The sequence below is a fragment of the Macaca thibetana genome, chromosome 4, assembly GCF_024542745.1.
Source record: "Macaca thibetana thibetana isolate TM-01 chromosome 4, ASM2454274v1, whole genome shotgun sequence".
Lineage (NCBI taxonomy): Eukaryota > Metazoa > Chordata > Mammalia > Primates > Cercopithecidae > Macaca > Macaca thibetana.
The window spans coordinates 113,868,443-113,896,367 of NC_065581.1; the positions used below are offsets into that span (position 1 = coordinate 113,868,443).

Sequence of the window (27,925 nt, forward strand, 5' to 3'; positions counted from 1 at the left end):
GCATGATTGATAAGCTATCTTAGAATTTACGATTGCATTATGGAAGCTACTCAGTAAATGAGTTTTTAAAAATCACGGGGTGGGGGAAAACCTTTGAAGAACAATTTGGCAAGCTCTAGAAAAGCTGAAATTTGATTGCTCTTTGACCCAGTAAGTCTACTCTTAGGTATATATCCTGGAGAAATTCTTAAACATTCTCACAGGACAAAGAATGAATGTAAAAGAATTTAAATGACAACTCATAGGAAAATGAAAAATGTGCGATATGTTCATTCAATGGTGTAGAGCAGTGAAAATGAATGACCTAGAACTGCACATATCACCATGGACTATCTCACAAGTATAACTTCAGAATGTTGCAGAAAAATATGTAAAGTATAATGCCATCTATGCAGAGTTAAAATTGACAAATATTAGATACTATTTAGTAGCAAGAGTATTTTTTATATGCATGGGCATTAATAAGACCAAATTTGATTAGTGCTTTCTTCTGTGGAGGGAGGAAGGAGGATGGAATTGGGGAGTAATACATAGGGGATATCAACTGTATTGATAATGTTTTGTATCTTAACCCAAGTTGTGGTTACAAAGTTTTTATTATAATATTCTTAGGATTTTGTCTATATATTTTAAATGTTGCCCTATAAAATTTTAAAATTTATTAAATAATGATAAGTGCTCTGAAGAAAATAAAAATCTGAAGTGATTGAGAGTGACTGGGGTTTGGTTGGGGGTTCTGGAGATTGGGTGGTCAAGGAAAGCTTCTCAGCAGAGGTACTGGGTTGAGCTGAATCATGACTGACATGAAGGGAGCAGCCATGACAGTATCTAGGGGAGGAGCATTGCAGGTGGAGAGAACATCTAATGCCAAGGGTCATGAATTGTAAAGGACCTAAGATTTTACCCTCCTTGCAAGATAGCAAGGTAGTCTGACTTAGTAGTGTGGATGCTGACAGAAGACACAAAACTACTGGGTCAGAGCAAGATATTTTATTATTCACAGCAACAGGCAGCACGCTCTTCCTTTCACACTGCTTTTCCTTGCTCCCCTCCCATGGTCAATGTTCAGAGATAAAGTCAGTATAACTTGCTCATGGATTTGGATGTGCAGAATAAGAGAATCACAGAAATTTAAGATGATGATACGGTTTGGCTGTGTCCTCATGCAAATCTCATCTTGAATTGTAGTTCCCATAATCCCCACATGTCATGGAAGAGAACTGATGGGGGATAATTGAATCATGGGGGCAGTTTCCCCCATGTTATTCTCATGAGAGTGAGTGAGTTCTCATGCAATCTGATGGCTTTATAAGGGGTTTCCCCATTCACTCAGCGGTCATTCTTCTGCTTCCTGTTGCCATGTGAAGAAGGACATGTTTGCTTTTCTTTCTGCCATGATTGTAAGTTTTCTGAGGCCTCCCCAGCCATGCTGAACTGTGAATCAATTAAACCTCTTTCCTTTATAAATTACCCAGTCTCAGGTATTCTTTATTAGCAGTGTGAGAATGGACTAATACAGATGATTTCTAGATTTGAGGCTCTACCTCAAAAAGTATGAATTGAGGGGCCAAGTAAGGGGTGGAAAGGACTCAAAAGTAGTACTCTGAGTATGAAAAGGTTGTGGTGCCTACTGACATCTAAGTGGAGGGACAGAGAAAGCAGCTGGGCCTAAGAGTTTGGAGCTTCAGGGCAAGGTCAAGGCTGGAGGTCTAGACCAGGGAGGCCCTGGCAGATGGAAGGTGCTAACAGCCATGGGACTGATGAGCTCACCTGAGAACACTTGCCACGTTTACCATACTCGCCTGGTCAGCAGAATCACCTGGAACACACGTTAAAAACACAGGTTTCCATGTCCTTTTCAGATCTTGCATTCTAAAATTTTATGACTAGATAGAGATATCTTTCTGCACACATTCAATATGTACTGAGTGTTTATTGAGCACCTATTATGTTTCAAGCACTGTGCTTGTTGTGATTGGTGAAGCTTTAACAGCATCCTGTGGTTATGAAGAAAGGCCAAGAGAACACTTAGACTTTGGCACTGACTTCATTGAACCAATAGACCAGCATCTAATATCTACCTCCAGACTTCTCACTAGGAAGGAAAAATAATCCCTTATTTGTTTAGGTTATAGTGAGGTTTTTTTGCTTGTATTAGTTTCTGTCAAAAGCATTCTGACCTGATATACACATTTTATTATTCTACATATAAAACTAGTAAACAAATAAAATAAAACAAATCTCTTTGGGGAAGGGAGCCTTTAATTCATGTTTGATTAACTCAAGCTGAATAAGCCAAACTCCCTTAAACCATCAGTCTCAGTTACATGCTCTGTTTATTAAAATCTCTTAAACATTCTAAACTTCTTGTATAATTTATCATATTTGATTTTCTATTTTAGCACTTCAAATCATTGATATGACAAGATTATAGCCAATTAAGACAAAATATTCTCATATATTTAAGCATCTCTTGTAAATCTAATACATTACACCTATAGACATAGTAAATCTAGTCTAATACTGTAATGAGCTAAGTTAAATATTCTTATACCTTTCAACTTCAAATCACAAACTTAAAATCAATTTCATATTTCAAATTGGAGTCATAAGCTTTTTAAATATTCAAATCACTTAAGGAGCCTACACAAGATTATTCCTAAACTTAACATGAAAGTATCAATATTATGGATTTGAATTATTGCATTATTTCCATAATGAGTTCCACACATTCTCAGACTTGGAAAATCATTTACCTAACAAGGGAACAGATGTACTATTTACTGTTGTCAAGGACTCATGCCCGCAATATGGTGGACATCTCAGATGAGCAGGGGTTGCTTAGGATCTCAGGTCAGAAGACAGTACTCCAGTGCTGGAAGACAGTGCCCTGAGTGCTATGGTTACTATGGCAAGAGGAGGCTCCCAGTTTTCATCCTTCAGAGGGGTTTGATTTTTGAATCTCTATTCAAATTACCTCCTAAGTATTATTTTTATTTTTAATTATTAGAGTAGAAGGAAGTTGGTGACTCCACCTAGGTTAGCTAACAACTTCCTTTATGATCTCATTGGTTTTTGCGTTTACTTGGCACTCTGCAGGCATTGCTAACATATTTCCATCTCACTCTAACGAAATTTAAATGCTGTTGAATTTAATCCTGAACATTTGGCTCTGAGCCATGACTCTCAGGTCATGATAATAACATAAACCATTCCCCTGCCTCATGACTTTTTAGGAATTTCCCAAATGGGATTATAGCCTCTCACATTTCATTAGAACTACTGTATTTAGCTTGGCAGGTTTTTGGCTTCAGGGACTGTTCTCCCTCAAGCCTGCCCCTGGATGTCCTGGACGTCATTTGCTGAGGCCACCCAGGTAGGGAGCGGACCTGGCATCTGCCTTAGATGCGTCAGCCCATTCCCTGCAATCTCCTGCTGGAAGTTCCTTATCATTCCCACCTCCAGTTCTCTGCTATTCACCCTCTCTAAAAGTTAGATAAACGCAGCTTTTTTTGAGTGTCCAGCCTTTTTTGTGGGGTGAGTGGGGCAGGAGAAAGGAGGCACAGTGGCAGCAGAGCTAGAGCAACATTCCTTCTGGACCTCTCATTACTTGTATATATGTGTGAATTGAAAACATGATGTTACCGTTGTTTCCATTTCACACAAATTATAAGAGAGCACTCTGCTGATACCTAGCAAAACAACAATTATATTTCTCACGCCTCTCAGGCAAAATATCCACTGATAACTCTGTGTTTTTCTTCCACTTATCGATATTCCTAAAAGATGCTTACAAAATGTCTTTTCAAATATCACATCAGTTTGAATACTCTTTGGGAACTCCAATATTTAGAAAAACTAGCCTGGGTGTGGTGGTGTGCACCTGTACTCCCAGCTACCTGGGAGGCTAAGGTGGGAGGATCACCTGAGTCCAGAAGTTGGAGGCTGCAGTGAGCTATAATCACATCACTGAATTCTAGCGTGGGTGACAGAGCAAGAATAAAGCAAATAGAAAAACCAATTGGTGGATCATCTTTGTAAGGTGAATCACCCCCAGTTTGTAAATTTGGCTTAAAACCCTACTTTGTTGGGGTTTGAACATGTGCAATAACTACCCTCGATTTCACGCATCAGAGAAGTCACTCTTCCTTTCATAGGGAGAAGAAAATAAAAAGAAGTGTCCTCCAGTACTTCTTGATGGAAGCTTCCATTTTGTGGGCAGAGGCAGGGATGTCTAGGAAGAAGTCAATCTTAGTTCCACTTTATGTATGTTTGTATCGATTTTCTTTGGCCCAAAGTGATACTCTATTTAAAGCTGTATTAGACAAATACCAACCGATCTTAGTGTTTCAGAAGAAAATCTTTATGCTTTTCACTGTCCTGTTCTGATTTCACCAATTTCTTCAACTTTCCTTCTCCCCTCCTTTTTTTGTTTGTTATATCCAGTTTTATTTTCTAAATTCAGAGTTAGGTGTTTTGGGGAAGAGACATCCAGCACCTACACACTTCTGGGCCCCCTTCCTTGCAGGTGCAGGGGGATAACACTGATGACATTGCTCCACCTCCTGTGAGGTCACATGACTAATTCTAGCCAAAGGGCTATGAGAGTGAGGAGGTCACTCCTGGGCCAGCGTAGGAAGGAATTGTTGGGGTGAGCTCTTCCAGTGTTTCCTCCCCCTGCTGCCTCTAGGAAGGAGGCAGCCATGCCCTGGAAGGTGCATCCCCCCGGATTATTGGGTTACCCCATGCAAGTAATTGTCTCGGAGGGTTTCCAGGCCCACAGGGGACTTTGCCTGCCCAACAAATGAATTTTTATCATGTCAAGTCACAAGCATTGCATTTGTTGATTGCCAATGCCCCATGGTTCTCAAAATGTGGTACCCAATCACCAGCATCAGCAACACCTGGGAATACATTAGAAACGGAGCATTTGGGCACCACCCATTCCTGCTGAGTCACACACCCTGAGGGTGCAGCCCAGCAATCTGCGCTTTAACAGACCCCTACATGAGTGATGCCAGCAAATATGAGGACCATGGCTCTACCCTGTGCTGGCTAACACAGCTTTCAGTTAAAAATTCCCTCTCGGCAAAGTGGAGTCTTCAGGTGAGTCCTATCGGTAAAACACAAACCATTTTCAAGTTTCTTAAGCAAATATACTTCCTCGCAGTGATGCAATCATTCCATTATTTTTTCTGTTTTAAGGCCTCAAAACAGCAAGAGGATCTATAAGCCTGCCAGACCACTATTTCTAACTTTGAGCACAGTTGTCACATGACTACATTTATGAACACATAAAAGAAGGTTAGTAAGAGCTTGAGGCTGCAGAGAGAAGGAAGAAAATTATCTTTACTTTTCTAGACACCACTGATGGCTGGGGGGCTGTACTGATTTGCCCTGATCGTGATGCTGCAGCAGAAATTACTGTGGGGTGTGCTTGGGGCCGAAGAAGTGTCTGGTGTTTCCGGTCCCTAGAAGACCCCCATGCCAAGGGGCAGGCAGGCTGAAATGGATTTTACGTTCCTTCCCAGGGCTTCCTTCCTCTTCTTGATTACTCAGTCGGTTCCCTGCAAGCAATGTGAGCTTCTGGCCTTATTTCTCCTCTGATTCTCATTTTCATGCCTCAACCTATCCAACTAGGGGACATTCCAAAACAACCCAATGAAATAAGCATAATATCTGCACCTTCAGTAAATTGTTTAACCTAACGATGGACTTAGAGGGCATTTTTAGGCAAATTATTTATATGACTGAAAGAAATGCTTATTTACATGTATTTCCATTCAGATTTGACTGTGTTCAAACATAAATTTAAAATAAGAGTATAATGAGAACACTATCTGCTCCATCTAACATTTTACCATGTTAGTTCTCGCTCACACTCTCCGAACACACACATATACAGACACCTTCTTTTTTCCTGGAGTAAGTTGTCAATATTATGCTTCATCTCTCAGTACTTCAGCATGCATCACTCACATCACTAACAATATCACCTACCACTAGATCCACATTCAACATTCCCAGTTGTCTTTTATACCTATGAGATTTTTTCCTAAAACAAAATCCAATCAAGGCTTATGTTTTGCCTTTGGTTGTTGGGTCTCTGGTTATCTGAAACAGAGCTCAGACTTTAACAGACATGCAGATCACCTGGGGATCTTGTTAAAATGCAGATTTTGATTTTGGATGTCTAAGTGAGGCCTGAGAATCTTTGATTCTAACAAGCGCCCAGGTGGTCCCAATGATGCTATGGGCCCAGGCCCACCCTTTGAGTAGCAAGGACAGGACAGTGCCCCTCTTATTCTTCCCACAGTGACACTCACTTCTTAAAGAGTCCAGGCCTATTTCTTGTAAAATGACGCACATTTTGGTTATTCCACCATGCCATTAACTTCTTTATCCTCTGTATTTACTGTAAACTGAAAGTTAGGTGTAAGACTTGATTAGTTTCCATTGACATCTTTGGAAGGAATGCTTCATAATGCATCCCAACAGGAACACCTAATGTCAGTTATCCTACCATTAATGGTGTGCTAGGACTTTGTCACTTGGTTAAGATGATAACCAGACGTTTCCATTGTAATTTTTAAAATAAAAATTTAAAGAGTTCCTGCAAAGAGTGAGAACCACGGGGCAGTGGCAATCAACAACTCCGATGCTTCGGAAGTAAGTAACCTGGCTGCACATCAGATTGATAACTACACAGAGAAAAACATCCTTCAAGTTGGTCTCTGGTGGGGTAAGGCCGACTCCCTGCAGGCCAACTCCATCTGGCCTTGCAGCTGCCCCTGAGCCACAGGAGGGCTTCTCTGAAGAGGAGGGAGTCCCTCACTCACCCATGTTACCTTTGCTCACCTGAATCCCAAGCAGGGCTGCCTTGCAATGACAATGGTGTCTACCACAGTAAGGGCACCCACCATTTACGAATGTTAACCATGTACCAAGCAGCATGCCAAACCCTATAAAGTAGGTGCCATGGACGGAATGTTTGTGTCCCCGCAATTCATATGTTGAAACCCTAACCCCCAATGTGACGGTATTAGGAGGGGGGCCTTTGGGAGGTGATGAGGTCATGAGGGTGGGGCCTCATGATGGGATTAGTGCCCTTATAAAAGGCATGCCAGAGGCTCCAACCCTCTTTCTACCACATGAGGACACAATGAGAAGTCAGCAGCCTACAACCCAGATCGGGGTCCTCACCAGCACCTGACCATGCAGGCACTCTGACCTTGGACTTCCAGCCTCCAGAACTGTGAGAAACGAATTTCTGTTGTTTATAATCCACATACTCTATGGAAATTTTTTATAGAGAGAGTTTTCTCAAGGAAAATGAGGACAACAAGAAGAAAAGCACAGTGGAAGGGGATAAAGAGGTGAGTAGAGTTGCTTGATGAGAAATCATCCAAGCTGTAAGAGTTTGCCTCTGTATACTACACCCCTGGGAGGATGACAGAAGGTGATGGGTGAAGACTACATCTGGCATTCCCAACCTGGCACCTGTGACCCTATCAGGCTGTGCTATCATCTGGAGAAAATGGGTCAGTATGTTTCATGGGGTAGGGTAAAAGAGAAGGGAGACTGTGGGTGCTGTGTATGGTAAGTAGCACTCTTGAAGAAAAAGAAAGCAAGCCCTGATTTGTAGTGGTTGTGATGTAAATTCTCCCACCATGGGCAATTTCAAGCTATGAATGTTTAATAACTGTCTTGCAAGATTCTTGAGTATTTAGCAGCTTCTATGAATGCTACAAGTCAGATCTACCACACCACTAGGCAGTGCAACTGACCGTTTACATGCCAGCCAGGCCCGTGCGACCCAAGCATACCCTGTCCTGTTCTGTGAAGGTGACATTTTAGTAACTTTGTTTTTGTTTTTTTGAGACAGGGCCTCACTCTGTTGCTCAGGCTGGAGTGCAGTGATGGCATCTCAGCATCTTGGCTCACTACAATCTCTACCTCCCAGGTTCAAGCAATTCTCTTGCTCAGCCTCCTGAGTAGCTGGGATTACAAGTGCATGCCCAGCTAATTTTTTGTATTTTTGGTAGAGATGGAGTTTCACCATGTTGGCCGGGCTGATCTCGAACTCTTGAGCTCAGGCAATCTGCCCACCTCAGCCTCCCAAAGTGCTAAGATTACAGGCATGAGTCACTGCACCTGGCCATGTTTCAGTAACTTTGATGGTTACTTATTCAAAACTAGCAGAGTGTCCCTGAAGTTCAGTTAAGAAAAAGTAGTTCTCAAAAGCATATCCTTTGTCTAAAAGACACCAGAAGTCAGAGAGCAGGAGACCAGTTGATTAATCTAAATTTAAATTCGAGTCATCGTGTAGCTGAATTATTGGGACTATGGTAAATTTCTGATTGTCTCCTCTATGTGAGTTTTTTAAAAATACAAGAAAAAAGCCAACAGTGATTTTCTAGAGTAACTTTTAAAATGTAAAAACCAGGGCATGTTCTTTGTGAAGTGTTCATGCATTTCCAAAGTGGATAAGAAACAAGACTTATGGGACTGGAAGCCCACAGAGTGTGGAGAGGCTTCTTGACGCAGTGTGGCCACCCAAAAAGAGCAATGAGGGAACCTGACACCCGGAGAAAGAGCAGCCAAGAGACCCGAGAGGAGCAGGTGAGAGGCGCAGGGAGAAGCAGGGGCGCCGTCTCCCTGCCACTCCCTTGGGCGGCCCTGCCTACACCGTCACCATGATCTGGTCCAGAGGTTTGCGCTTGAGGTCAGGCACTGTGGCCTCCTTGCTGGGGTACCCCACGGGGAGCAGCATCAGCAGCTTTTCATGTGCGGGGCGGCCCAGGAGCACCCTCAGTCGAGGGCCACAGTTGAGAGGAGTGGTAGTGACAGTCACCAGACCTGCATTCTAAAATAAGAGGACAAGAAAGCGTTTGAAAGTCAGCAGGCAGAATGACTGCTCTCCCTTCTAACCTGGGGACCTTCTTGTCCCGTTTGTACCTGCTCTTCCTATAATTTCCCTGAAGTTGGGCAGCAAAGAGGCTGCCAGCTCAGGTAATGGTATCGTGAATCTCCCTGCCCCCATCAATCTCCCCATCCCCTCCCTTCTTTTAACCAAGCAGTGGGAAGCTTCTGGAAGAAGAAAAATACTATTATTTTTCATTGATGCTTAAGAAATAGGAATGGTTATTTTACAGAAAAATACTGTAGGAATACAACTGTAGTAAAGGAAAGGCAAAAACCACAGGGAGTTCCTTTTAGCTAAGTGATTGGTCTGTGTCCTGGTACAAGAACCAAATGATAAGAGCAGTCCACCAAAGCAGTGTACTAGCCCAAATGCGACATAATTTTCCTACTAAATATTCTTTTTTTTTTTTTTGAGACAAGGTGTGGCTCTATCGCTCAGGCTGGAGTGCAGTGGCATGATCTCAGCTCACTGTAACTTCTGCCTCCCAGGCTCAAGCTATTCTCCCACCTCAGCCTCCTGAGTAGCTGGGACTACAGGCATGCACCACCATGCCCGGCTATATTTTGTATTTATTTGTAGAGATGGGGTTTTGCCATATTGCCCAGGTTTGTCTGAAACACCTGAGTTTAAGTGATCTGCCTGTCTCGGCCTCCCAAAGTGCTGGGATTACAAGTGTGAACCACAATACCTGGCCAATTTTCCTGCTAAATATTATTTCCTGAACTCCAGTGATCCGCCTGGAATCTATGATTTATTATCAATAACTCTAATATTGGCATTTGAACCATATATATATATGAACCCATATATACATGAACCCATATGTGTGTGTATATATATCTATCTACACATGCACATATGCACATATATGAATCTAGAGTGACTTGATATAGTTTCTTGCTGAAGGTCTTTTATACAAGATCATTATATACCTTGATTAACAAAGATTTCACAATACCTGAGAGACTGTTCTCAAGAATACATGCATCAGAAAACCTAACTGATTTCTTCTTTCTGTCATTAGCTCTACTTTATCATGGTGTTTCTTCTCCTTGATCATATCTTCACATAGTATTTGAACTTGGAATGGATAAATCTTAAACTTTTTTGAGAAAATAATTACACCTTAATTTGGTGTCACTTTATATTTGGGTCCTTTTCAAGTCATAGCTTTTACTCCATACTTAATTTTGTATGTCTCTAGCAGTAGAAACCTGCAGATACACAGACCATATTAAACAATTCCTTTTACTAATATTATTAATGTTAAGTTGACTTTTATTATTATTTTATCTTTCACTCTCTCGATGTGAGTACTTTGGTCTTATTATAGGTCAGGATTTTTTAAACTGGAATCCTCAGACCCCCAAAGGGCCAAAGATTGAATTTGGCAGGTCCATGAACTTGAATTTGAAAAACAAAGTCTTTATATTCACTAACATCTAACTGAAATTTAGCAGTTTCTTCCTTTGTAAATGTAGGCAGCAAACCACAGTAGTGTTAGCAATATCTATGACTTTATCACCAATGAAATCCAGTTATTTTCATATCATTTTACAGTTGTTATAGATATTTTAAAATATCATTACATTCATCACTACTTTAAAATTATAGAGCTACTACTAGCTCTTGGTATTTAATATATTAATAAAGGCTTGTATATTTTATTCTAAACGACAACCACCACGGCAAGTTCCTATAACTACAGAGCCAACCATGGAAGCAGAGCTTCCCCACCCAGTGAAATGCTGATGCCTGTTGATGGGGGACTCAGTGGCCAAGGGGTACCCCATCGACCTCTTTCCAAGCCTCCAAATAACAAACATCTAAGTAAAAGCAATGAGGAGCTTCCAGACACTTCCCCCTCACTGCCCCTTTCCAGCTTTTCCAATCAGATCACCACCTCTAAACCTGACCAGGAAGTTCTGGAAGCTGCCTCTATAAGACATGCATGGCGCGCTTATAGGACCCAGTCACCCTACTGGAGACGGGGGCTTCATGGAGACTTTTTTCCTCCATCACTAATCGTAACCTACTCTCGGGATTATGCCTTATGAAAGCTAGGGGGCAGCAAACTCAATGGCAAAGTGAAAAAGACTGCCCACTGCAGAGGCACCCGGGCAGCCTTGCGAGCTGAGCTTACTGCAGGCTTCGCTGCTTCTTCCAGGACCCTCGATCAGGTAGCGGTGCCCTGCAGTCTGACGCCGCGTGGTGATTCCATTATTTACCTGCTTACAGATTCAGGAAGGAAATCAATGCCAGCTCCTTCAGGATAATTTTTCCAATAACCTAAAACACATTTCAATGACTACATTTTGGGAGGTGCTATTCAACATACATACTTTTCTTTGAGATAGTGAAGAGGCTCTTTTTTTTTTTTTTTTTTGAATCCATTGTCTCTTAAAAGTATGATTACTTGCTCTTGCTCTTATAATCTCGTTTTCTACGTTTATTTTATGGGTTTACCATCTCTCTCTATCCCCTACCCAGCCCCCAGTGTCTGCTAGAATATACAGTTCATCAGACAAACTATCCCCGGTTGCTCCCAGGAACTGCCACATAGAAGGAGCTCAGAGGCCGGCATGGTGGCTCACGCCTGTAATCCCAGTACTTCGGGAGCCTGAGAAGAGTGAATCACTGGAGCTCGAGAAGAATGAATCACTGGAGCTCAGGAGTAGAGACTAGCCTAGGCAATATGGCAAAACCCCATCTATACAAAAAAATGTAAAAATCAGCCGGGCATGGTGGTGAATGCCTGTAGTCCCAACTATTCAGGAGACTGAGGTGGGAGGATCACTTGAGCCCAGGAGGTCAAGGCTGCAGTGAGCTGTGATGGCGCCACTGCACTCCAGCCTGAGTGACAGAATGAGACCCTGTCTCAGAACAAAACAAAAAGGAGCTCAGAAAATATTTGTTGAGTGAATGCATTGTTGAGTGAGTGCATGAATAGTTTGAAAACAGTACAGCAATCCTGCTCCATTTCATGTTAGCACTGCTCTCCTTCCTATGCAGATGGAATTTTTGAAAAGCACGTGACCATCTTCCTAATGCAGTGCAATGCAAACTTCTTAGAAAGGGGGCTCTATGAAGAGCCCTTCTCATGGCTTTTTAGTCATTCCATCTTCTCTAAGAGCAACAGTAAACGTATCCAGGGAGTTAGCCTCTGTGACTTTTAGGCTCCAAAGTTCTTCATGTGTGTCTGCCAAAACCCTTGAAACTTCATGTTGTTACAGATGACGGCAAACACACCACCAATTTTTCTAACCTTGAAATGATGTGATAAGTGAATTCCCAACTTGTTGAACCATCGTACTCACCAATCCAGGTTTCCAGAGTCAGTTTTCACATCAGAGTTACCTCACTTAGGAATTCTACTTTAGATTAAAAAACAATTTCCAAATGTCCCTTAATTGAAAACTCAGCTGAAATGTTCTAATAAGGCCACCCTTTAACCTTTGATGTCTCAACATACCTGCAAGGCAGCTAGCAGGATGCCACAAGCAATGGAAACGCTGATCTCATTGTAGTAGTGGACTTTTTTCTTGCCATTTGCAGCAAAACCATGTACTTGTTTGAAAATGAGAATCAAAATAGGGGCAGTATCCAAGTACTCTTTAATCCAGTTGGTTCTGTGAAGAGAAAAGAGATTCAGGAGAATATTTGCCCATATTTTTTGCTCTCTTTTACTACCTTAGCTTCTTTATGATAAAAATAAAAACCTATTTACTCATCTTTTATATTTAAATTGAACAGCTGCAGAATTTTTGTTTTTGTCTCATTCCTCTTTTTCTGACCAGGATCATTCAATTTCATAAACATGTCTTAGTAAGTGCCTAGTATGGCAAGACATATGAAATGCTGAAAGATACAAGGGCAGGTCCTATTACCCACCATGCACTGGGTCAAAATTCAGCCAGGGAGAAGGCAAGGATGGCAGTGAGGTTTAGCCAAAATCACAAAATCACAGGTGGGCAGATGGTAATACTGTTCACCCAGTTATAGAAAAAAGGAAGGGAACTTCTGCGGGAGAGGGGTATCATTCATGTGAGGTAAAAATGCAGAGCTAAATTTTTGTTTTCCAGCTCAGAATATCTCTTTCTTGATTTCATTACCCTGGCCCACACATTTTGGCAGAAGTTTTATTCTAGCACAGGTAGTCAAAAAGGACAGAGAGTCATATAATCCCATATATTGGGATTTTACCTTAGGATATCTTATGTCATTCATTAGTAAGAGACAATCACCATTCATTTCATTTCTAGCCTGGTTATGCTTCCTTGTTCCAAAGCACACGAAACTCATTTGTGTATTTCTCCATGGTTCCTCTTATACCATGAACATCTGTATGTTACACTTTCAAAGCTACTTAACTGTACTTCAACCAGCTTAGTTACATTTGACTATTGTCATTTCTTTTCTCCCTACAAAGAGGGAAAATGGTAATGCTTTGGAAGAGCTGCACTGGACCTGGACTCTCTTGGCCACTGGGCAAGCTACTTGGCCTCCCATGGAACTGTTACCTCCTCTGTAATATGTACTCTTGTGTACCCAATCCCTATGGTTATTGCAAGGGTGAAAATAGTTAAAATACATAAAGTGGTTTTTAATAAAGCCAAGCATCAGAATTTTAAATCATGGAAATATCAACACAGAGGAGCCACTTGTAATCCACTTTCCTGACTCACTCCATGAACCAACACTCTCCATTCCCTCCATAGAGCACGTGGACTGTGACTTCAATGCCCAGAGCAGACCCCGAGGGCTGCATTTGTTGAGGGACCACAGTGAAACTACTTACACTGAATTCCCCTCCACTTTTTTCCTGGAGTTGAGGAAGCCAAAAAGTTAGTTTCCAGATGGGTGAAAAGTGAAGTAATTCCTCAATTATTTACTAAGCAAATAATTGAGTCAGAGCCTATTTACCAAACGCTCACATGGCGATACGGGAGTGAGCTCTCTCTTAACTTCCATAATTCCTCCCAGAGGCAGAATCAAGCTTGTCCACACTTACAACAAAGCCAGGACATGGTGGTGGTGGTGATTTTATTTTAAGAAGCCAAGGCAAACATCCCCAATTCCACCACTGTTTGTACCTCAGTTTCTTGAGATCTGTGACCCAGCGATGTCCCATCCTTTTCATGTAGTTGATCTCCTCTTCCTCCTCAATGATCTTTCGAATCTTGTGCTTCACATCTGGGTCCTTCACAACCACGAAGGTCCAGGGCTCTGTGTGGGCCCCACTCGGGGCTGTTCCTGTCACCCATTCCATTAAAATCAGAAATTAAAACTGCAGGAGAGTGTGAGGCTGCTAATTAAGGAGAGGCTTATCCCTGTAGTCCAAGCACTTTGGGAGGCTGGAGCTGGAGAATTAAAACATTTTTGCAGTTTTTTTTTTTTTAACTAGCAGAGTGTGCTGGTGTGTGCCTGTAGTCCCAACTGCTTGGGAGGCAGAGGTGGGAGGATTGCTTGAGCTCAGGAGGCAGTGAGTCATGATTGCACCACTGCACCCTAGCCTGGCAACAGAGTGACATCCTATCTCTTAAAATTTTTTTTTTCTAAGGATAAACATAATAATTCATACTTGGCCGGGCGCAGTGGCTCATGCCTGTAATCCCAGCACTTTGGGAGGCCGAGGTGGGTGGATCACCTGAGGTCAGGAGTTCAAAACCAGCCTGGCCAACATGGTGAAACCCCGTCTCTAGTAAAAATAGAAAAATTAGCCGGGTGTGGTGGTGGGCACCTGTAATCCCATCTACTTGGGAGGCTGAGACAGGAGAATTGTTTGAACCTGGGAGGCAGAGGTTGCCGTGAGCTAAGATCATCCCATTGTACTCCAGCCTGGGCAACAAGAGTGAAACTCTGTCTCAAAAAAAATAAAAATAAAAATAATTCATATTTGCTCAAAATGAAGTTAGATAATCTGGAAAACAAATGCCTGGCAGGGAACCCTGTCATGCTGCTGCCAAGTTCGTTTTGTTCAGCATCAGGCCAGCTGATCAATGATCAAGCTCTGCAGTTCCAGGGTTGTGAGAACTCCACCTCTGCTTCTCTAATTATGTGGGAGAAAATGTCCCCAAGTAACTGCACCATGACACTAAGGAAAGAAACTCAGAGGGGAAATTTTGACAGCCAGAGTTCTCCAGACTGTTGTTTCTTTTGGTATTCTTGAAAAAAAAAAATAATAAAGTTGTGAAGGTTATTGAAGAAGGCAAAATGTATACAGTAAGATGGTTTTTAAAACACTCCTCCAAAGGCAACTTAGTTATACAGTGTTTGGTCCCTATATCAAAGCTATTAGTGTGGCACTGTGAGGTTTATCCTTGGGGATGCACGACAGTTGGGGAAATTCTTTTTTTTTTTTTTTTTAATGGAGTCTCAGTCTGTCACCAGGCTGGAGTGCAGTGTCACTTATCTTGGCTCAGTGCAGCTTCCGCCTCCCGGGTTCAAGCGATTCTCCTGCCTCAGCCTCCCGAGTAGCTGGGACTACAGGTGCCCGCCACCACATGCAGTAGAGACGGGGTTTCACCATTTTGGCCAGGATGGTTTTGATCTCTTGACCTCGTGATCTGCCTGCCTCGGCCTCCCAAAGTGCTGGGATTATAGGCGTGAGCCACCAGGCCCGGCCCAGTTGGAGAACTCTCAGACATGGGTACTCAATACGCACAACCATGTGTCATTCTACTCCCAGGGAGACTTCAGGAACTCTCAGCCCACACCTTGATCAGTTCCAGTGTCCCAGGGCAAAGCTTCACAGTGCATCACCTTTGTCTAAGGAGCCTCAGTTCCCTGTGGGATTCCGGTGAGAGTAGGGGCCAGCTTCTGATCTGGGTGTCGTCCCTCGGCCCTAGAGATGGCCCACTGTTCCCGGGGGGAGACCACAGTGACTCACAGGTGAGATATTTCAGAAGCAACTCTTCCTTCCTTCCCAATGGATAGCTTAATCCACCGATGGAGGGAGGAAGGGCTGCAGACTCTTGGTGGGGTTCTTGGTTGCCACACACCACTCCCAACACTAGAAGTCACAACTGGCTTGGGAAATGTAAGTCAAAAGCTAAACATGAGGCCCCAATTTCTGCACAGAGTGATTCCAGTTAACTTTGTACCCATTTTATTTGTTTACTAAATATTTGTATCTCTAAACATAAGAAATAAAGTTTTCCCTAATGTTTTTAGTTGTGTCAAATTCACCTTCGCAGCATATGTGTACATACACATATACAAATACAGATACAGGTAAAGGTGAAATTTAGTAACTGCTGTTAGTTAGACTAAGGACTCAACAATCTAATGTGTTTGTATTCCTAACCGAAGTAAAGTATTTTATTCTTGCTTCCTTTCACGTTGGACAATAGATTAACAATGAGCACGTGAAAATTTTTGCAAATAAACTTAAATGTGGTTTATGTAAGAATAAGACTCCAATCACAGGAGATTCTCAAGTAGTGAGATTTCTCTTATTTCTCCTCCCCATTTTCTGTAGCTCTTATTTTTTTTTCCTCAGTGGAAATATTAATTTACATTAAAATGGGTCTTTTCTTTCTTTGATTTATTTTGCAAATTTACGTAAGTAAATTTTGCTAGTTAATGAGAATACTGGACTATAGCATCACAGTGTATAATATAAGAAATTTGCTTCCAAAGAAAACAAATATAACTGAGTATGCGAGTGTATGTGTGTCTGGTGTGTTTTAAGGGGAGGGAAAGAAAGAAGCTGTATCTCCTCCAATATATTAATCTAATGATGTGATCAGAAATCTTGGTTTTTAATTAAAAGATCATGAACTGAATAATTGCAGAAGTTTTGAATTATTGTCACATCTGCTTCCAAGAAGCTTGTAATAGTCAAAATGTGGAAAGTAGAAGTCATTGTGTTTCTGGCAGTCACTCAGCACTTGGGTAAGACTTTATAGATAAACGTATCACTCTAGGCTTTATTCACTGTGTTTAAACTTTGACATTTTTCCATTGTTGGAGTCACACCAGTAAAGTGGCTAACATTTCCAAAGACCCCATCTGCAAGTACAGACCTGCCGTTCTGATGACATTATCAATGACTTCCATCGGAACTTGCTCATTACTTATGAACCTGACTGACCGTCTCCTGTTGAGAAGTTCATAAAATTCCTGAGACCTCTTAACCATTTCCTTCTCAGGATAGTGGGTATGAGAGAAGGGGATGTGTTCAACACTTTCTTCTGATTCTTGCCATTCATCAGCATCTGCAAATAAGAACAAGAAAGGTAACAAACTAAATGATCTCTTGGTCATAAGGTGACCACTGGGGAGAAGAAGATAAAGTTCTCAAATGTGTAAGATTATGAACTAAAAAAAATACAATAAAATAAAAAAGAATAGATTTACAGAATCCTTACCACTGATCTTGGCTATCCTTAAAACTCCAGCTGGGTGCAATGGCTCACACGTGTATTCCCAGCTGCTCTGGAGACTGAAGTGAGAGGGTCGCTTGAGCCCAGGAGTTCAAGGCTGCAGTGAGCTATCATCACACCACTGCACTCTAACCTGGGCAATGGAAAGACACCCAGTCTCTTTAAAAAAAAAAGAAAAAGAAAAGAAAAGAAAGAAAGAAAAAGAAAAGTCCGGGCGTGGTGGCTTATGCCTGTAATCCCAGCATTTTGGGACACCAAGGTGGGCGGATCACTTGAGGTTGGGCGTTCGAGGCCAACCTGGTCAACATGGTGAAACCCCGTCTCTACTAAAAATACAAAACTTAGCCAGGTGTTGTGGTGCACACCTGTAATCCCAGCTACTTGGGAGGCTGAGGCACGAGAATCGCTTGGACCCGGGAGGTGGAGGTTGCAGTGAGCCGAGATTGCGCCACTGTACTCCAGCCTGTGTGACAGAGTGAGACTCCATCTCAAAAAATAAAATAAATAAATAAATAAGAAAAAGAAAAAGAAAAAAGAAGCAAAAACTCCAGACTAATTATAAATCAAGAAAAGAAAAATTTTACCTACAAAAAGATGAGGAATTCAAATTTCTGTTAATGATGGACTAGATTATTTGAAACAATCTCCCATCAGCTGAAAACCACTCAGATCTCTAAATAAAGTATTTTTCTTTGTTTAGAAAAATAAGTCTTTTTTGAAATAATTGAGCCTACAACATAGCAAGAAATTTGCAGGCCAAAGTGAAGAGAAAATTTGAACTCATACAGGTAAATAAGCGCAGAAGGTACATTTTTTTCCCCTACTGTATTTGCCAATCCCCACACATTTGAATTCCATTTTTATATCTGCAGGGATCAAGGGTGACAGATATCAAAGCCCAGGCCCGCACAGAATGTGAAGTCTAATAAGCTAGGACCCCAAAACTACATCCATAGGGGAAGTATGAATCATAAATAAATTATTCCTCAAGGGTTTATATCAGTTTGATGAGTCTTGCTTCAAACTTGAACTTGGAATAAACTTGTCCTGTCTGAAAGTACCCCAGTTGTCTAGCAGAAGCAAATGCCAATATACAAATAATTTTAAGTATAATCATCAGCAACCCACCAAATGCAATCAAGCACATAAAGAAGAAAACATCTTGGACAAGAAACAGCAGAATCCATTTTTTTAAAAAATAAAGTCAGATGCCCAAAAACTCCAAATTCTGGAATTATCAGACCCAGAAGATAAAACAACTATGATTACTATATTTAGAGAAAAAAGACAAACTTATATAAATCTGTATGTAGGGTACACGAAAGAATAAAAGAAAAAAAATAAAAAGAAAAAACAAAAACAACAGCAAAAATAAAGAATAAAAGTTAATATAAACAATCTGAAAAAATAGAGAACTTCTGGAATTGGAAAATAATAGAATTAAGAACTTAAATGGATGGTTAACTAGCAGGTTAGACTAACTACAGAAAAATTAATGAACTGAGAGATATGTCAGAAGAAAACACTTAGAATGGGGCAGGGAGAGGCAAAAAGATAGAAAATATAGAAGAAAGGGCAAGAAAAAATAGAGCAGAGTGAAGAGTGAGAATGTCTAATATATATATGATCATTTTATTCAAAGAGAATGTGGTGGAGGCAATATTTGAAAAGATAGCATCTGAGATTTTCACAGAACTCATGAAAAATACCAGATCTACAGATTCAAGAGGGCTGGGGCTGGTAAGTTTTTTTTTTTGTTTTTTTTGTTTGTTTGTTTTTGTTTTTGTTTTACAAGAACATTTTTCTTTCTCTTCTTTTAAAATTAGAAATGGGGTTTTGCTATGTTGCCAGGCTGGACTCAAACTCCTGGCCTCAAGGGATCCTCCAGCCTCAGCCTCCTGAGTAGCTGGGAGTACAGGTGTGCACTATTGCACCTGACTATTTTTCATGACATTAAACACAGCTGCTACAAGGGGGAAAATGTGATTAAAAAGAAGGCACCAAACTTCAGTTTCATAATTGATCCTGACAACAACGAAAGTAAATCAGGGGCTACATTAGATGCAAAACTACAAGTTATTTCAGGCTTCTCGCCTACAGGTAAGCTATGTAAATGGCATACTTTTACTCTGAGGCCTAGTAAATTCAAAGAGTTATTTTTAAAAAACTATACATTTTACAATAAAATATAAAGATATTGAAAGCAATCAGAGGAAAAAAAAAGTTACCTCGGGAAGAACACAGAAATAACTGAATTTTTAACCAAGGCAAGAATAACTACATTGAATAGAAATGAACTAAATGTTCCTGATAAAGGCCAATGATTATTTTAAGTCCAAGTATGTTGTTTATAAGTGACACACCTAAAACATAAGCATATAGAAAGGTTGAAAGTCGTACCATGCATCACATAACTATATTAGTTGAAAAAAATTAAGGCAAAAAGCATTGTTGATAATAAAAAGGGTCAGTTTATAATAACACAGTTTAATTTGCTGGGAAAACATAATTTTAAATATGTATGCAATTACATTACACGACCTCAAGACAGACTTTTAAGAAGAAATGTAAAAATCCACAACACAGTGAAAGATCTTAACACATCTCTCTCAGTAATGATAGAATAAGCAGAAGAAAAAAATCAGTAAGGATACAGAAAATTTTAACAAGGTAATTGACAAAGATAACCAAATAGACTTATATAGGACACTGCACCAAACAACTACAGAACACACATTCTTTTTAAGCAGACTTATTGGACCAGAAAATAACTCTCAACATATTTTAATGGCCCAATAGATAATGATCTCTAACTGTAATGCAACTAAACTAGTAACAAAAAGATAAGTTAAAAAAACAAACAAAATACCTTAATGAAAATTAGAAAATATTTCAAAATTAAAATATGACACTATTACGTATTGAAAAATCTATGCAATAACATTAAAATATTATATTTAGAGGGAGATTCCAAGCCTCACATACATACATTAGCTAGGAACAAATCCTAAAAATTAATGAATTGAAGATCAATTTCAAGAAGTTAGAAAAAATATCCAAATAAAACCAACGATGTAGAAAGAAGCAAATATTAAATATGACATATTAAGGAAAACAACAACAAACATCCAATAGGGAGAAACATCAAAACCAAAGCTGGTTCTCTGTAGAAACTGATTAAATTGGCAATCCTCTGGCAAGATTGATCAAGAAAAAGAGAAAGCACAAATAACAAATTTCAGGAATGAAAAAGGAGACATGACCATAGATGTTACTGTCATTTAACAAACAGTATGAGAATATTTATTATACCAATATATTTTAGAAAATTTATATAAAATAGACCAATTTCTTCAAAATATAACCTGCCAAAACTAACTTCAAAATAGAAAAACTGAAAAGTCTGCTGACTATTAAATAAGCTGAATTAGTAAGCAAAGATTTCCCTAAAAGAAAAAGCAACTTTACGTTCAGATAGCTTCATGAAGGAGTTCTACCAAAGTTTCACAGAGATAATACTGCTAAATTCTCAAACTCTTCCCAACATTAGAAAAAGAGCAAACACCCTCCAACTCATTTTATGGAATGACCACAACCTTGATACCAAATGTAAGTAGGGCATTAAGAGAACAAAAAACTACAGGCTCAATTTCCTCACAAACACGGTACAAAAATCCTAAACAAAATATGAATAACAGAATTCGGCAATGTATTGAAAAAATACATCTTGAGCAAGTTGGAGTTATCCCAGGAATAAGAGGTTAATTTAACATTAGAAAAACAATCTTTTTTTTTTTTTTCTGGCCACATTAAAAAGCTGAAGAACATAAACCACAAAAATCATTACAATGCAGAAAAGATGTTTGATAAAACTTGACATTTATCTCTTAGTAAATTTGGAGAAAGGAACTTTCTTAATCTCATAGTCTAATTATGGGGGGAAAATCCCCACCACATCCAACTATGGTAATGATGAATCGTCTAACTATGAGGAGGAAATCCCCACCACATCCAGCTATGGTAATGATGAATCTTTGAAACCCTTCCATCAGAGATTGAGAACAATAGGATGTTGAATGTTCTCACCACAATTCTAAATAGGAAAGATTAATTTTTAAAGCTTTTAGAAGAGAATATAAGAGAATGTCTTCACGACCTTGGAGTGGAGAAGGATTTCTTAAACAAGACACAAAAAGATTAAACCTAAGAAAAGAACTGTTACATTTAACTACATAAAATTTCTCATTACATCTGCCTGCTTCTGCCACTTCTTCTGTTTTCCCCATTACCCTCCTGTTCAGAGAGTTCTGCAAGCTCATTATCAGTAGTTCAAGATCTTAGAGAAGAAAAAAGTGCAACAGAAGGGTCAATCACTGAAGCTAAAAATGATAAAACTTAGGAGAAACAAAATAGCCCACAGAAGATAAGAAGGATGATGTGTCTAGTGCACTAAAAGCTTCTTCACCAAGGGCAGACCCAGTTATCTTATTTTAGAAGAAGATTTTCCAATAAATAACATTGTGAAATTCAAGATAGTTTCTACAAACAAGGGTTCTGAAGACTGTATTGTCAAATTCCCAGATACTACATTTCAATATTCTCAAAATTGTTTGTTATATATCCAAAATTTCACAGCTCTTCTGAATATTGTTTCTTCATTTCACTTGAGCTCATGAAAAGACATACTTCTGAACTACAAAGATTTCAACAGAAAAAAAATTCTAAGATGCTGTCTTCAAACACTTAAAATTATTGAGGGGAAAATGTTTGGATGGCAAAAAAAAAAAAAAAAATATAGATATTCCTTGCTTATCTTAGGCTGGTCTTGGGCTTCCAGTTGTTGTTGAGTTTTATCAATTCCTAGAACCTAGGAGGCAAAATATACCAAAATGAGGCCAGTACAGAAAGTAAACCTCAGTATTTCACATCAGAATGAATTGCTGTGAGTTGGAATTTTTTCAGTGAAATTTGAATCACATAAAGAAAGCTTCACTGAGAAGGCTACCCACAGAGCAAACACTGAAATGTTGGGATCTAATGAGTAGATGGTTCTTTTACGTAATAATTCAGTCTTTAATAAGCCTGCCCTAGTATTTGTCAGCCTGATGGGAATGGATGCAGAGAAGCAATATCACCACAGAAAGCAACTCCTACTCAGATAAGAACAGACCATCAGTCTGCCATCATATTGCTGAAAATGATCAGCACTCACTTTCCTAAAGTAACAAATTTAAGGGCTTTTAAACCATTAAAATGTATGTATGTGCATGTGTTTGTGTTCTACCTGAATCATTATTGTACTACCTAAACTGTGTCTTTAGGAAACTGAATATAATGTTGTTATACATCTTCCTCATTGACAACCTCCCGAAAACCCAATTATATGTGCTTGATATGATGTGTATCCCATGCCTTGAGCTGTGTGATGGAAGACAATAACTTGTTACTTTTTTCTTTTAGTAGATACAAATACACTTTGAGGGTTTTTTTTGGGGGAGGGTTTTATAAAATATTATTATTATTATTTTAGAGACATGGTCTCATTATGTTGTGCGGGCCTCAAACTGCTGGACTCAAGCACTCCTCACACCTCAGCCTCCCAAAGTGCTGGGATTACAGGCATGAGCCACTGCACCCAACCATAAATCCATTTTGATCTCATTGATTAGCTGATGCAGCTGTGGTTATAGTTGTTGCAATTGTGGTTGTGGCATCTATTAAAGGATTTCTACTTTTAGTAGTGGTTAATTAGAGAATTTTGATGGATGCTGTAAGCTAGAAAAACAAAAACAAACTGAAATGCTTTGTAAAATATATTTTAAAACATTTTCTCATACGCATTGGAATGCTCATCTGTTACCGTAGGAAATGACAGTCAAAGTCTAGCTGAAGGTTAGTACCACAGAGGTAGACCCGTGTTCAAACGCCCAGAGTATTATATATTTTCCAATTACCAAGAAACAGCTGTGAGGTTGATCTGAGATAAAGGACGTTGACAAAAGTCAAAATCCCAGGTCCACCCACGGCTGGGAGTTTGACAGCCCCTACACTTTAAGCTGGGACCCTGAAGGTCTGCAGTCTCACAGTAAGGGGGAATTTAAAATAAACCAGCGCTGATATGTGCTTGCAGCCTAAGACAACATCATCTGAGTGATCCAGGGAACCACAGGCTTTCACCTTAGGTTAAAGTCATCCCAGAGTATTAGTGTCACACCATGTAAGCACAAAAGTGAATTTTCCCTGGAAATAAGTACCAATATCCTAGACCTCACAAAGTTTTTATAAGTAATTTTCCAAAAGAATGACTAGCAAACAATGAAAAATAACAGTGTATTTAAGAAAACACAAAGTCATGAATAAGAACCATTAAAAAACTATGGGCATCAGAAACAGACCAACAATGACTTATGATACTGGAGTTATCAGCCACAGGTCATGAAACAACTATGCTCACTATGTCCAAAGAAGTACAAGACACATGACTTTGGTAGAAAAAAGGTGACAGCAAATTTGAAAAAAGAACTAAAAAGATCCTCTAGAAACAAGAATGAAAACAAACTAAATTAAACATTTAATTAATAGGTTTAACATCAAAGTAGGCATAGCTGAAGAGGAAATGAATCAATAGAAAGATAGTTTCTTCTTACCTATCCAAAATGTAGCATGGAAAGAGAAAGATAGAAAACATAGGTGAGAATGTAAAAGACATCAGAGGATACAGTGAGAAGGTCTAACCATTTAACTGGAGTCCTGAAAGGAGAAGAGAGAGAGGGAATGAGCCAGAGGCAATATCTGAAAAGGCAATGGCCGAAAATTTTCCAAAATTGTTGAAAAATACAAATCCGAGATTTTAGAACTCAGTATTGTCTAGTAAAATTGGATAGAGGGGTACCCTACATGTCTCTACTTAGGTTCTCCAAGAAGTTGACTCTGAGACTGAGTCTAGTGTGTGGAACGTTTATAGGAAGTATCTGGGATTAAAACCTATGGAAGGGAGAGGAAAGAAACAGATTGGGCAGAAGAAGCCAAGCTGCAATGCAAGTTGAGAGATGGCCTCAACCACAGCAAGGGCTATTTTGAAACTAAAAGTACCCATCAGAGTTGTCTCAGATTAGGCCATAATGGCTGGGTCTTTATACAACCACTGCAATCAATCATCAGATGTGGGCCATCCTCGGAGAGATGGGATCTCAGGAGAGATAGCTGTCTACAGCAGAGGCCATCCCTGGAAGAGGCCAACAGTACCCCCAGCAGTAGAGGCAGCAAATCCTTCCTCAAGGGGGTATCTGTGTGGTACATCATCAGGCCCTTCACACCATGACTCTGCAATTCCATGCATGCACCAGAAAAATCCATGTGCATATGTACAAAACTAGTATTAAAATGTTTACAGAAATAGTTTATAATAGTCCTAAACTAGAAATAGACCAAATGTTCATCAACAGTAGAATAAATTGTGATATAGTCATATAATAGAATACTATACAATAGTGAAAATAAATGAGCCTCAGTTACATGTCCAACCTGCTTAGCATTATATTTGACTCTTACAAATATAAAACAGCAAGTCAAAATAATATAAACAGTATAATTTTAATGTTTAGGAATGTTTAGTTGTCTAAGAGTGATGCAACTAAGAAGAAAAGCAAATAAATAATTTCCATAACATTCAAAATAGTAGTTACTTCTGCTGGGGAGAGAAAAGGTTGTGACTAGGGAATGACATATGGGTGTTTATGAAATGTTGGATGTGTATATTTCTTATCCTAAGTGATAATTGTGTAAGGTTTTGCTTAATAACTATTTGTTAAGCTGTTCATCTGTGTTTTATACACTTCTTCAGTAAGTACATTTCACAATTAAGAGTTTTTTCAATGAGAAGAAGGCCGTAGAGATTAATTACCAGAGGAATCAAGAATAGGTCAACTGTCCAGAACTTTTAAACAAAACTTCTATAAAAGGACAAAAGATGCTTACATTTTATCAATGCAGCAAAAGTTCAAGTTCAGCAAAAGTAGGTAAAGTCTAGATACAGTGGAAACTTAGATCCTTAGAGATGAATTTCTTGCCATGTTACCATTTTTCTAAGTATAATAGCAAAACCAATATTTTTAAATTCCTGTTTCATATTGAAAATGTCAATGCTTTCAAGAAAGATTTAGAGTTTAAAACAATGAGTAAGAACTTAAAAGTGTAAACAAAACTGGCCATAGGTACTTTTGCCTTCTGAGCAAAGTAGCATCATTTGTGAAAAATAAATTGCTCAGTTCCCCTAGCCAAGCTGATGAGGAAAGAAGATAGTGTAAAATTGTAAACCTCTGATGATTTTCCTGTACTGCCACATCCCTGGATTCCATGGACCACGCTTTTTCAGAGCACAGGCATGAGTCTTAGAGGGAGAGGAGCTGAGCATGACCAAGTGAGGGGAACAGAGTTCAGGGAGTGGAGCCCAAAGGGAGACCTACAACAGTGGTTCAAAAGACCTTTAGAAGAAAGAAGGGCTCCCTCACATGCTAACATGCCGTGTGAGAAGTTGGGAAGTGAGGGACCAAAGAAACAAAGAGAAACAAAGGTTGATTTCCACAGATAAATTGGTGTGAGGTAGAAGAAGAAAACACATAGAGGAAATCAGGAGTCCATGGGGCATGAACCTCAGAGCCAGAGGTGACTCCATGAACCCAGGTTCTGTGGGGACTCTCAAATCCTTGAGAGGGAATTGGCCTCCTCAAAGCACGTAGGATTGAGGATTCAGCCTTTTTTAAATCTTATTTTTAGTTTATTTATTTTTTCTAAATAGGATGAGCTCAGCTGACCCCTAGGTTATGTAAGTATTATACATTAGCTAAAAGAACAAAGCATGAAAAAGCAATGCAAGTCCTAAAGTTGATCTGTTTTAAATTAGTGGAACTAAACAACTTTCTTTTTTTAGACATCTGCTCAGGAAATGCCAATAGCAATGATTTTGCAATGGTTGTTGTTGTGGTAGTGGTAGTGGTAGTTGTGGTGTTTTAGGGAGAGAAGGGTGGTACAGTGGAATAAAAGTCTCTGGTGCATATGATTAGTTGTGAAAAACAAGTTTTCAGGTTATAATTATACATTTGCAAAACATACTATGTATAATGCAAATTACATTTAGTAAAGCTCTCAAAATCTTCCTGGAAGATGGAAATATACAATTCATTCAACAAGGTTTTTATTGAGACTTTGATATATATTAGTGAACAAGATAGATGTGACTTTTATACCATAGGGGTGAAGAGGGAAAGCTCCCCCTTCACTCTCTGAAGGTTCACTGAAAACAAATTGACAAAAGACAGATTAATAGGAGAAAAAGCCATACAAAATTATGCTAACATGCATAGCATGGGACAATAGCAAGAGAATGATCACTCAATAACCTAGTGGGGTCCAAATGCTTATACACCCTTCTTTATAGAGGAAGAGGAGATGGGAGGTGTAGGAGTAATGCATTTCAGGGGGAATGAATGGACCCGATGATCAGATGATGTATAGTCAATAATTCCCTTTGGGAATTGAATGGGACCTGAGAACAAACAATGGTTTATGACAAAGTTTGTCTGGGAAACTTAGGGAGGAAGCTCCTTTTTATATTTCTCTAGCAGGGACAGTTCGGGCCTGTTTAGAACAAAGTAGGTGTGATGGGGGAGTGGTAATAAACATCTATCAGCTTTCTAACAATCAGTCCTAATGAAATGCCAATGTCATCAATGTCACAGTGACAAGCCTGAACTTTATCAAGGTTTGAATAAAGACTTTCAACACCAATGATACTTTCGACACCGTTTAAGATGAAGTCTGGCAGCCTCTGTAGTTAATAAGTGGCATATAAGCAAATGCATTAAATGCTTCCTTAACTGTTTGAAAGGTAAGTTACTAACTCTTAAGACCCATTCAGCACTTGTAAAAACTAAAAGTGGTCTAAATGCATGACTTGGCAGTTTCTGCAGCTTCTAGAGTCCAAGGCAGACGCTCTTAATTAGCAGAAGGAAGCAAACTGTTGCCTCATTATCGGTGCCAGCCATTTGATCAGGGAATGGTCAAATAAATGGTCCTCATCAACTCCTGATGGGATTGTCCTGAGTGCACTCCTGGAAAAGTGTACAGCCGGGCTGCCATTCCTGGAGCCTTTCACAGGGCAGAAGGTCTATACTATGGCTGGCGAATGAGACCAGCAGGGCCAGGCCAGGAGCTCAGTGAGCTTCCACTTCTCCCCTTCCCTTGAACTCCTGACTGCTCCTGAGGAATGTGGCCCTCACCCAGAGGCAAGAGAGCAGGATGTGTAAACTCCTTTGCTTCCCTGCCTTCACTCTAGAGCAGTCAAGCCACCAGGGATTCAAGCTCTAAGGTCCACATAGTGCAAAGCAAATGTGTACTATTATGGCCTGCTTTTTGAATGTAAATCTTGTGCTGCCACACTTGGGGCTTGCTATTGATACCAACAGTAACTTGCCTTGTGTCATTTCACTGGGGGTCTGCAAACAATTCCCTAAAATACTGACACTTGGCATTTGATCTGGTGAACTAAAGAAGCACCTCCAGGTCTCCCTCTGACCTGCCTGGTCTCTGGTCTCTCTGATCCTTTTTCCTGAAG

The 27,925-nt window shown here is 39.8% G+C and overlaps 1 protein-coding gene across 4 annotated transcripts in view; it reads right to left on the bottom strand.

The window, feature by feature from the left end:
• Window positions 1–1,339: 1,339 nt before the first annotated feature.
• The window catches only part of IYD (iodotyrosine deiodinase), a 34,408-nt gene continuing 7,822 nt past the window's right edge, over window positions 1,340–27,925 (bottom strand). Inside the window, exons 2-6 of one of the 4 annotated variants that reach the window (XM_050786277.1) lie at window positions 16,954–17,145; window positions 14,020–14,179; window positions 12,399–12,555; window positions 11,043–11,154; window positions 8,784–8,866 (exon numbers count right to left, since the gene is read on the bottom strand). In XM_050786277.1, the coding sequence (XP_050642234.1) occupies window positions 8,784–8,866; window positions 11,043–11,154; window positions 12,399–12,555; window positions 14,020–14,179; window positions 16,954–17,145 (704 nt within the window). Of the gene's footprint in view, window positions 8,867–10,294; window positions 11,216–12,398; window positions 12,556–14,019; window positions 14,180–16,953; window positions 17,146–27,925 lie in introns of those variants that run through there. The other 3 variants (XM_050786275.1, XM_050786278.1, XM_050786276.1) reach the window with 3 other exon arrangements.